The sequence below is a fragment of the Zootoca vivipara genome, chromosome 1, assembly GCF_965207765.1.
Source record: "Zootoca vivipara chromosome 1, rZooViv2.hap1.1, whole genome shotgun sequence".
Lineage (NCBI taxonomy): Eukaryota > Metazoa > Chordata > Lepidosauria > Squamata > Lacertidae > Zootoca > Zootoca vivipara.
The window spans coordinates 62,534,513-62,546,857 of record NC_142582.1 but is presented as its reverse complement, the minus strand read 5'-3'; the positions used below and the strand labels follow the sequence as shown (position 1 = coordinate 62,546,857).

Here is a 12,345-nt window from a genome sequence, read left to right as displayed (position 1 = left end):
GCAGCCTCGGAACACGAGCCAGAACCAGAACCCCTGACCAAGGAACACCCCAGGCCACAACGCACACGGAGGCGGCCAGCAGACCTTGGGGACTATGAATGCAACTTCCCAGGCAGGACTGGAACTTAGAGGGGAGGGGTGTTATGTACTGAGCGGAATCCTAGAACAATAGGATTCAGAATCAGCGGGAGCTACCCAATCCAACTCCAGGTGGAAGTGAATCCGCAACCTGATTGGCCTGCTGGAGCAGCCAATCAGGCGGCTGGCAGAAGTGAATCTGCTACCTGATTGGCCTGTAGGAGCAGCCAATCAGGCTGCAGGCAGAAGTCAATCCACAATATAATTGGCCCACAGGTGTAGCCCTGAAGTAGCCAATCACGCAAGGCCCATTGTGTAAATAATGTATATAAGCAGATGGTTTTGGGAAAAGAGCCATTCGTCTTCTCTTCTTCTCCTTGATGAATATGAGCTGAATAAAGAGCATGAAATTCACTCTCGACTCCGAGTATATTTCACCATCCTACCTCAGGACAAAGGGCTGACCACAGCCTGTCCAATTCTATGCATGTTTACTAGAAGTAAATCCCACTGTACTCAGTGGGTCTCACCCTCAGGTAATAGTGAAAAAGACTGCAGTCTAAAATAATTCAACAGAAGCAGCTCAAATATTCTGCCAAAGACATCCAGGTTGGCAACTGAATCTTAAGTCTCATCCACACCACACATTTGAAACACATTTATATCACTTTAACAATCATGGCTTCTTCTAAAGTATTCTGACGATGGTAGTTTACCCCTCACAGAACTACAATTCCCAGCACCCTTAACCCAATGCAGTTCCTTGGATTCTTGGGGGGAAGTGAAGGGCATTAAATGTACAGTGTGGATGGGACCTCACTTCAACAGTGATTTGGGGACAATATCTTCCACAATGCGTAAAAGGAATCAGGCTATCTTAGGAGGTGGAGAGTAGCTTAGGAGACCCGAGGGGTGTCTGCCACCCCGAGTATTTGCTGTGTGAGGCAGTTGCCTCATTCTGCTTAATGAAATGGATGGCCCTACAACTTCCATCAGTCTCCATCCAGCATAGCCAATGGTCGAGGATGATGGCAGCTGTAGTCCACAAAATCGGGAATACACCACGTTGGTTACCCCCAGCCGTAAGAAGATCATACTATATCTGAGAAGAAAATTATCTGGTTACGCCTGATGACTAGGAATGAACAGAGGTATGAAAGAGGAGAGAGCAAGTCTTCCTTTGGTTCAATTTTCCTACTATAATAATAATAATTTATTATTTATACCCTGCCCACCTGGCTGGGTTTCCCAAGCGTTTAACCCAAGGCAGAGTTTGGTTTGCCATGTGGAAATGACACTTCACACCACCTTTTCCTTCCTTGTTGCGGCAACACATCACTGCCCAGGTAAATAGCAAGTTTGGACATGAATCGCGTTTCCCCCTGGTGAGCATGGAGACAGCCATTTATAAAGCAAGCTGGGTCTCAGCTGTAAAGGAAATATTCAGACTCTGGATGCTTCACATACCTTGGCATACTCACACTCAAAAGCTGGCAAGGTAATTGATGGGAATTTTACATAAGACAATTGTGGTGAAACCGACACCTGCATTTAGCCACGGAAACAGTGTACACTTGATATTTGGACCACAGAGATCTGATTGTTTGTTTGTTTTTAAAATGTGGTTTTAACATGGCAAGAGGAGTTGCTGAGGGGCAGAGTGTCAGGAAGCATTGGACTGGGGTGGAATGAGACAGGGTTTGTTGGGTAGGATTTGTAAACAATCAAAAACTGATGTTTTTTTTAAAAAAAGAAGAAGAAGAAGAAGCATGAACTGCTTTATGATTTAAGATGGGAAAACCAGAAGAAAGCTTGAGACTCAGTTTAACTTTGTAAAGAATGTAGACAAGACAGTAAAACATAGCAGTAAAGCATAATAAGCACACAATAAATGTCATTCTCTACCTAATGAAGTAAAAGACATAGGAAATTATTATAAACCCTGCTATGCCCTGAGAAACAAAAGCCTTCAGAGGCTCTAAGGCAGGGGTTGCCCCCATGGGCTCACTCAAGTAAATATGGATAGATAGGACTGCAGCCTGAGTGTTTTATATACGAACGTTGAATAACAATTACAGTATACCTGAAAAATATATTTTGAAGGAACGTTAAAATTCAGAAATATTATGTTATAACCTATTGCTTTGCACAGGAGGTTATTGCTCAGAGCAGGGATGGAGAACTTGCGACCCTCCAGAATGTGTTTGGACTCCAACTCCCATCAGCCTGGCCCGTGGTGAGGGATGATGGGATTTGGAGTCCAACCACATCCAGAGGGCCACAGGCTCCCCACCCCCACAGGCTCAGAGGGTTAATGCAGAGGATGGCAGACAGAATCCTAAATATTTAGCTTGAGCACTGATCAGGACTCAGGGAAGAAGAAGAATATGTGCCAGCAGATTTATGTTGCGCGGTCTTTTATGGACTAAAGTCAGATACGTCTGGTGAAGTGGACTTTAATCTGTTAAGTCTTTCAGGGGCCACCAGATCCTTTGTTACTTTCCCCCCCACTCAGCTACTCCTCAGGATGTTCTTACCTGGGAAAAGGAGAAAGCGGTGTGCCCTTGTGCGACAACACATTTCTCCAGGGAAATTGCCGGGTGAGGTATGTGTGCTCTGTCAGAACCTAAACAAATAGCTCTCTCTTGCAATGAGAGGTGGGACCAGGGAACGGAATGTTTTGCTGAAACTGAGAAAAGCATCCAGGACCTGTGGTTTCAAGTGCTCTGACCCTACTCAATCCCCGAGAGGAAGTCAAACAGAAATATGCAAATCCATTCCTTTTACAGATCCAGTTTGAGACAGCCCTTAGGGCAGGTGATGGAAACTTCTGACCCTCCTGATGTTGCTACAGTTCTCATCAGAATAATAATATAATTTATTACTTATACCCTGCCCATCTGACTGGGTTGCCCCAGCCACTCTGAGCAGCCAATGGTCAGGGGTGATGGGAGTTGCAGTTCAACAATATCTGGAGGACAAAAGGCTCCCCACATGCAGGCTGTTTCTTTCTTCTTCTTCATTTGGCCGATCTCAGGGTCATGAGTCTGAGTCCCAGGTTGGGCAAAAGATTTCTGCATTCCAGGGGGCTGGACTAGATAACCCTCATGGTCCCTTCCAACTCTATGATTCTATAATCATTCTACCAGTTGTTATTGGTGGGGTTTATGCTTTGAATGTTTTCTTATCAGATAGCTGTATTAAGTATTTTGGTTTGATTTGATTGCAACCTGCTCTGCGGTTGCTTTAGTAATGAAGAGTAGGCTAGAAACGTTTTAAGTGCTGTTGCACTCAGGTTCTGCTAGCGGGCTACCCAGACCCAGAGGCATCTGCTTGGCCACTGTGAGAACAGAGTGCTGGATTTAAATGGGCCTGATCCAGCAGGCACTCTCTGTCTCTGTCTCTATGATGTTGAGTTTGGGGAGGGAGGTGCTCACCATAATCTCTAGAGACAGTAAAGAGATAAGAATTTGAGCACACTCATAAATTCATGACACAAGCAAAGTTTGGTCAATTAAGAACTAAGCCAAGGGCTCTTCCATTCCCACTTAGGATCTCAAGCCCAGGCAGCTTCACATAGCTACCGTAGCTGGGGATAAGCCAAGCTGTTAATAAAAGGGCAATCCTTGGGTCTGGAATCCTTGGGTCTGGGAAGACGTGAGGTTCTCAAAGGTGGCAGGGTGTGTGAGAGAGGTGACAGGGAAAGAGTGTCTTTAGCAAGGTGCGCCGAGAACAAGGGGGAGAAAAAAAGACAAGAGATCCATCTTTGGTCAGTCTGGATGAAGGGAAACTGGGAAAGATGCCCTTGAGTACAGCATAGCTGCCAAGTTATCCCTTTTTAAAAGGGATATTCCCTTATGCTGAATAGGCTTCCTCGCGAGAAAAGGGAAAACTTGGCAGCTATGGAGTACAGTGCTGAATTGCTGCTGTGAACAAGCCACTCGAGATGACCATGCTGTAAGATCTGGACTCCCTCCATCTAAATTCAGATGTAAATATGTGAATAAATAATATTTCTTAAAGCTATGACAGCCTCTGCCATGTCTTCAATTCGCCAAAGGAACACAGACCCTGGGTGAGCACTTGGAACCCTGAAATCTTGCCACAGCTTGACAGAGATTGGGGGTAGAACACAACTACACACACACACACACACACACACACACAGAGAGAGAGAGAGAGAGAGAGAGAGAGAGATGTACCAGGGTGCAGGTAGGCCTTCTAGGATAAATGATCCAGAGAAGGGTGTAATCTTTAGCAGGCAACAGTCATCTACCAAAATTCCACTCCAGTTTAAGAACAGCCTGGCCCCATCCCATGGGAACCAGAGCTTCCAAAATGCCTTGTCATCAAGAACAAAGGATTTTTTTGTGTCCTGGGTCACCCATGCAAACTGCTTGGCTAATCAGCATAACCATTCTAGGCTGAGAAATACCAGCATTTCTACAGTAAAACAGAGAGAAAGAACGATTTCTCAAGCCAGAATGGGTAAACTGTCTCGAAGCAGAGCAGAGAGCTCTAGCCTTTTGCCCTGTTCCAGCCGTGGTCCAAGCTTAACCCCTTTAAACACCCACAGATTTTCCATTCCACCAACGTGATGGAGAGAGAAGGAATTTCGTGATTATTCTCCGGAGCCGATACTGCTAAGTTACAAGCAATAAACATGGAGAAAGAACGGCCTTTTGTAAGCAAGTAAGAATGGCACCCCATTTCATCTAATTAATAACCAGTATCACACTGCCCTTGTAGGGTGGAAAACCTCTTAAACCTATTGGCCGAGCCAGTATGGTGGTGTAGAACATACCAGCTGCTCAGGGATCAAAGCTGCCAGCCGTAGAAGCCTCAAAGTCTAGCACCCATCTGTACCAAGATACCGGTAGTTGTCAGTTTGGCTGGGATTCAAACCTCTTATGAGTACCATGAAAGAAGCACCTGTGTGGGGCAGGCCAACGACACTTTACTTTGTCATTTGTTGCCCACCTCTCTCCATACATCTCCCATAAATACATGCTTGATGTTCTTAGAATTTTGATAAAGTGTCAGGCATAGCTCTAGCGGCTTTAGTCCAAACGTAGCAGAGTATCGCTGCACAACACGGAAGCTTCCAGAGGTTTCAATGACTAGACGTCTGGACGCAGAATAACTATATACAGGATTTATTAAATAAAAGAAAAACAGAGTTTCTATATACAAAGCAAAGCAAAATAAATCCTTACTCTCTCTCTCACACACAACCATCTGATACAGCACGTCTCCTTCTAACTCTCACCTACACCACCACACAGAACAAATGTGCTAGCATTCCTTAATAACAGAGTTCAGTGCTGACCTTCAACCAATGAGAGAGTAGTTGCTATGTCTCTGGCAGAACTTGGCTTTCTGCCCAGTCTTAATTGACTCCCAGAGTTATTAGTTTGAGAAGCAAGAGTCTGATTGTTTCTCAGAGAACCAATTAAGAGAAACCTGAACAGATGTTACATGGGTAAGGCAGAGGAGGAATGAACAAGAGTGCAGAGGTGGGTGCTGACGATGTGCCCAGAGGTTTGGGAGGTGATGGGGAGGGGTCTGCCTCAGTAATATTGGATACCCTGACTGCCATGGGAAAGCTGCCTGACTTGCCTCCACCGCCTCTGGAAAGGCACGAGGCTAAAATGAACAGTGAGCTGGCTGTGTTAACTCTACCTCCATTGCCAAGGATGCTGTGCTGGCATCAGCAGACCTTGCAGACCCAGTCTACTTGTTGCAGACCCAGTCTACTTGGTTGCCCAGTCCTGTGACTTGGGGAAGCAACCACACAAATTACTGTGCCTGCCCCATCCTTCAAAAAGGGGGCCTAGGAGGCACATCAAGTGTTGGGACAATGATTTAGCTTCTGCCTAGCTATACATCTTAGACCTCTGGTCACTTCTGAACCATGTAACCTGTAACTTGATCTAAGTTTGGGCACTGTGTGTGGGTTGGGGGAAGCAACAAGGACTTCTCTTAAGACAAGAGTGAGTGCACCAATCTCAGGTGCTTGGCAGCCAGCCTCCCTCGCTAGCCCGCTTCATAGCATTTGGAATTTAGTGCAAGTGCCATGAACGTCAGCCACAAAATGGCTGCCATGGGGTGAGTGGCAGGATGCAAAATGAATACGGGAACGGCACAACACAAAATGGCTGCCACATCTAAGAGAGCAGAAAAAGCAACAGGAATACAAAATGGTGTGTGCATGCCACCTACCCTGGGGTGCAGCGTGGATTTCTGAGGGGATATTTACTGAGATGTTTTGCAGGTGCCATAGTACTGGTGAGTACACCTCGCAACAACGAAGTGAGCTCAACTCTACACCCACCAATATTCTAAAGGGATTCAAGAGTCCTCAGAAAGAGGCAGAGAAATGGAAGCTTATTTCGCAGGAGGAAATATACTTCGAGAAATTAGAGGACAGGTTTTGCCAGTTCAGACTGTCCTAAAATTCACTACCACCGAAGGACCAAGGACATAGGTCCAAGAGCCAAACAACAATTTTATCCTCTTCTGCATTTAAAGCACAAGTACAGTATGTCAGTGCCACACACACTTGAATAATAGTGACAAGAAAACGCAAAGTGGGCAGAAAACCCGAGGGACATTCTTTCCCTATGGCATCACAGCAAACAAACAGAAAAACCATTCCAGGACAGTGAAGCATGAATGCATAAGAGAGATAGCTGGTGGGACTTTATAGGAAATTATGCAACAATTAACACAAATGGGCCCTTTTTAAAACAAAACTTTGGAATGTGTTAAGAGGAGGGCACGAAGTTTGGCCAATACCGTGGTTTCGTTCACAGGAACTACAGTCTCCTCCGCTAGAGTCCTGCCAACAGCAAGGCCATCCCCATTTGCGTGTGTGGATGGATCTGCTCCCCCTGCCACCACCAACAAAATGGGACACTCTGCAAATTAAATAACTCTGCATGCATACTGGAGCACTCAGAGAGCTTGTTCAGAAGACACTGCAGATCTGCCCTTTTAAGATAAGAAATGCAGGAGACTTCAAATGTGGCTAGCTACCTTTGGCAAAGCAAGGCTGCAATCCTATGCATTCTTCCTGGGAGGAAGCCCCATTCAATACAATGAGATTTATATCTGGCTGAGCATGTAGAGGACGGCAGTGTAACAGAACACTGTCACAGGAGCGGGTAGTCCAGGAAGAACATTTATTTGCAAGCTCCCATTTTTAAAGGCAGCAAATGCCATTCATAAAGTCCTTCTCAAGGCAATTTGCTTTTATGCAGTCAGTGGCTGAGGCCACGTTCACACCATATATTCAAAACACTGTGATTCCACTTTAACTTACCCCAAAGAATCCTGGGAACTCTATAGTTTGCTCAGGGTGCTGAGAGGTGTTAGGAGTTCCCCTCGCAGAGCTGCAATTCCCAGAGTTCCCTGTGAAGAGGGAGCGCTAGGAGACCCGGAAAGAGTGGTTTAGCTAACATCTCTCAGCACCCTTAAACAACTACAACTCCCAATATTCTTTGGGAGAAGCCATGACTGTTAAATTAGGGCTGCCATACATCCAGATTTTCCTGGACATTACTGGGATTTCAAAGGTGTAATTTATATCTGAGGGAATTTTTGAAAAGGTGTGCTTTGTCCTGGGTATTAGGCAATCGAAAAGTTGTGGGGTTTGTCTAAAAAAATGCTTTCGGGGTGTCCTGGTTTTTACTTTTTGAAATATGGCAACCTGAGTTAAATGTATGGTCTGAATGTGTCCCAATTGTGTTTCTGCATGCTTTCTTCTTGTGTTGCTTTGATTTGTTTGGTCTTGCAGAAAGGACACTTAATATACTTTTGGAGAGGGAGAAGCACCCCCCACCCTGATTCTGCCCATCTTTCTCTCTTCCTTTCAACCCTACATAAAACCAGTTCTTTTTTCTAAAAAAAATGTTTAGGGGTACTCTCATTTTGACACAAGAAAACCACCATTTTATAGTTCAAATCGAGGGAAATAAATAATGCAGTAAATGGACAAAAGTACAAAGATTCACAAAATGTTTAGGGGTATGTGTACCCCAGCGTCCCCCCAGAAAAAAGCACTGCATAAAACCATGGTTTTTCCATGAAACACAGCCAAAGTAAGAGCATTTGCACACGTGTCCTTTTTTGTTCTCATTACTGTGTAAAATACCACTGATTTTTTTTGGTGTGTGTGTGTGTCAAACTTCCAGAAATTTTTTGGTTCCTCCCCCCCCACCACTGACAAATCCCCACAACAAGCCTTGATGGCAAGATAAAGTATGGTTCCTCTCCTTCTTCCCAATACATTTGCACCATCTAGTGGACATTAACGCAAAGCATCCTAAATGGCATTTTAGTTGGTCTTCAGCTGTGGCTGTTTCTTGACAGTGAGAGTGGTAAAGGTACAGTGGAACCTCGGTTTATGAACACCTCGGTTTACGAATTTTCGGTTTACAAATGCCGCGGACCCATCTGGAACTGATAATTCACTTTCCATTACTTTCAATGGGAAAGTTCGCTTCAGTTTATGAACGCTTCAGTTTATGAACAGACTTCTGGAACCAATTACACCCATGCTTTGGGTTAAGTACGCTTCAGGTTGAGTACTCCGCGGACCCGTCTGGAACGGATTAATCCACTTTCCATTAGTTTCAATGGGAAAGTTCGCTTGAGTTTATGAACGCTTCAGTTTAAGTACTCCACGGACCGTCTGGAACAGATTAATCCACTTTCCATTACTTTCAATGGGAAAGTTTGCTTCAGTTTATGAACGCTTCAGTTTATGAACAGACTTCCGGAACCAATTGTGTTCATAAACCAAGGTACCACTGTATTCTCTTCAGGGTAGCCAGATGAAAAGGGAGATGGGGCTCTTTCTTGCTCCTTTAAAAGTTGTATGAAAGGGGGATTTTAGCAGATTTGGTTGGGATAAGGGTTGCAGCCTGTTGTCTTTGTCCATGGAGTTTTCTTGGCAGGGATACTGGAGTGGCTTGCCAGTTCCTTCTCCAGGAACTGTTGGGAAAGATTGAGGGCACTAGGAGAAGGGGACGACAGAGGACAAGATGGTTGGACAGTGTTCTCGAAGCTACGAACATGAGTTTGACCAAACTACGGGAGGCAGTGGAAGACAGGAGTGCCTGGCATGCTATGGTCCATGGGGTCACGAAGAGTCGGACACGACTAAACGACTAAACAACAAGGGTTGCAGCTCAGTGGGCAGAACACCTGCTTTGTATGCACAAAGTCCCAGGTTCAATCCCTAATGTCTCCAGGTAAGGCTGGAAGAAGTTCTTGCTTGACACACTGGGGAGCTGCTACCAGTCAGTTCATTGCTGAGCTAGATGAAGCAGCAGCCCGACTCACAAAGAGGCAGCTTCCTATGTTCCTGTCTAAAGCCCCATAGAGGGAATTTCAGCTGCAAGAAGGGTAGTGGAGGATGATCTCTTTTGAAGCAGAATGACTGAAAACTTGTGTGCTGTTCATTATTATTAATTATTATTTATTAAATTGTTATACTGCCCTGTGCCCCGTATGTCTCAGGGCGGTTCACAATATAAAATCACAACATATATATATAAAAGAAAATACATAAAAAAGCAAGATCAAGTTAACCCAATAATTATAAAAGAGTGCTATATCTTCCCCACTACCATGAACTTGCTATATAGATGGAAAGGTAGCAGTTTGAACTTCTCCTCCTTTCTAAAAGGAAAAGTACACATCCGGTCACAGGGAAGAAGGAACACACAGTCTTCACACATTTCTTTAAAGACACAAACAAACCTAAAGGCTCAAGAAACAGGACAGTGGGGTATTTTCTATTTCCAGCCCCCTAAAAATATAAGATGGATGTTAGCTGAAGCATCATTGATGCACAGCCAAAGAACATAGAACCAACAAGGGGTAAAATTATGGTCACAAGTGTTGGCTGTAAAACAGTGCCATCTAATGGACAAATATGCTCACACTTTGCCACCAGAGTTTTAAAGACAGACGAGCCCCATTTTGCCTGCTCTGGACTCGGGTTTAAGTTATTCCAAGATTTCTATTTCCAGACTCTCCATATACAGCAATATCTCTTTGTATACACCAGGCACCCCAAACTTCAGCCCTCCAGATGTTTTGGACTACAATTCCCATCATCCCTGACCACTGGTCCTGTTAGCTAGGGATCATGGGAGTTGTAGGCCAAAACATCTGGATGGTCACAGTTTGGGGATGCCAGGTCTACACTTATTTCAAACCAAGATTATTTCCCCATAAATTATACACATAGTCCAACAATATAAAATTATATGTTCAATTCTGCTTTTCAATTAATATTTGCGATGAGAGTGCATAGTTGTAACGTGTGTTGGGGTGAAATAAATTTGCTCAGTTGCCTTACACACTACAGTGGTATATCAGTTTACAAACTTAATCTATTCCTGAAGTCTTAAACTGAGACGCGCTTTTCCTAATGAGGCCTCCAGCCACTGGAGCCCTTCCACCATTCGGCTTCCATTCTTAGACTGAGGTAAAGTTCACAAACTGGGACACTACTTCTGGTTTTGCGGAGTTTGTAAACCAAATAGTTTGTAAACAGGGCTGTTCTTACACTGAGGTACCACTGTATTGGATTATAATGGGCACCAACCACATACACCTTAAATCTGTAGTGTAGAAAACCGTCATGAGATATGCAGAAATCTCTGATAATAATAGCCCTGCCATTGCACACTTACTCAGAAGTAAGTTCGACTGGCTTCAGTGGGACTCATTCCCAAATGAATGAGCATGGATTAAAAGCAGCACAACTGTGTTCTGGGTTGTGGACTTTGACCCTTTACAGCTTTGTGCATACTGCTACTTGAGATTACCTCAGAACCTCCATTTTTGGCCATTGTGAAGGAGAACAATTGATTCCTTTAAAAATAGGACATTATGGTCAACTGAAACAAGACATGACCACTCACCCAAATTTTGAGGTTAAGGTGCCACCCAAGGAAGCTCCAACGATCATTCCTACCCCAAAACATAGTCCAAGCTTTCCTAAAGCATCAACACGTTCGTCAGCGGTCGTCAAATCTGTTATCAACATTTGAGCACCTATTTAAAAAATGGAGGGGAAACCCAGGTTAATCGTGTACCATCTAAAATCTTTGCTCTTCCTTTTAAAAATATGATAATGAGCATTTCAGAGGCAGTGTTCTTGGGTGAATACCATGATGAACCATGGATTCGTTACACCCCCAAATCAATAGTTTGACAAGTTTTATGAATGTGGGTGCTTTAGTTCACAAGGGAGGTACTGCAAGAAGATTGGTCTGTGGCCATTTCGTAAGACGGCTTCTTACCACAGACATATGCCAACCTGCCTGAGAAGCGAAAAACTTCCTCTCATCCCCTGCCTTGGGAGATCAACTCCAGATTGCTCCCAGTATCGACCAGACCTTAACTCACATCGTCCCCATGCGCATGAGCAGCAGTTTCTTAGTTTGACTCTGGGAGCCAAAGCCCTGGAGTCGACCGATGCTAATGCTTGCATCATCTAATAGCATCACCTGGTAGTCCATGCATGAAGATGGAGGGGACCCTGGACAGAAAGAGCAGAGGGACACTGGTGGACACAGACAGGAGCAAGAAGAACAGAGATCCAGCCATGTATGAGATGGCCAAGGCAGTCTTGGCTCCAAACTGGTCAGCAAACCTGGCAGAGAAAGAGATGCAGCATCTTCAGAAACAGAACAGGGTGTGCAGCAATCAAAGCAGAACTCCACCAAACTGTAGATGTTCTTCTAGCCTTTCAAGATAAACACAGGTCCTAGGGAAGGTTGGCTGTTCAATAGGGCTGATGAGGAGTGCCTGGGTGGGGCTGGGTCCTCCACTACCTCCAACTCTCCCTCCCTCCCACCTCTGCTGCCTTGCCTCCTCTTCATGGCAATGGTGGCAGCAGTGTCCCCTCCTCCTCCCTCCTGGCTTCCTTTTTTGGTGAGCAGGTGTGTGTTCTGCTGCAGAGGCAGGAGAAACCTCTCCCCAACCCAGGTTACATTTCCCCCTTTTGCTGACGCTTTAGTGGCAGCACTGTTAGTGGAGCCCCATTCGATAGGCAGAAGTCAGCAGGTCCAGCCAGGAAGTGGGGCTGCTGGCTGTGGCCACTGGTGCCAGGCACAAGGGACCCCAAAGCACTGGGGAGGTCACCCCATTCGCTCACTTCCCAGGAAAAACTCTGCTAATTAGCATAAGGTTACCAGATCTTTTCCCAATGAATCCGGGGACACTTTTCAACTTCAATAGGAATGA

General features: G+C 45.0%; 1 protein-coding gene across 4 annotated transcripts in view; it reads right to left on the bottom strand.

The window, feature by feature from the left end:
* Positions 1–12,345, bottom strand: part of SLC67A1 (solute carrier family 67 member 1) — a 101,848-nt gene that overhangs the window by 54,767 nt on the left and 34,736 nt on the right. For all 4 annotated transcript variants that reach the window (XM_088666429.1, XM_060276191.2, XM_088666425.1 and 1 more), the window contains exons 4-5: positions 11,607–11,752; positions 11,019–11,151 (exon numbers count right to left, since the gene is read on the bottom strand). In XM_088666429.1, the coding sequence (XP_088522555.1) occupies positions 11,019–11,151; positions 11,607–11,752 (279 nt within the window). The remainder of the gene's footprint in view (positions 1–11,018; positions 11,152–11,606; positions 11,753–12,345) is intronic.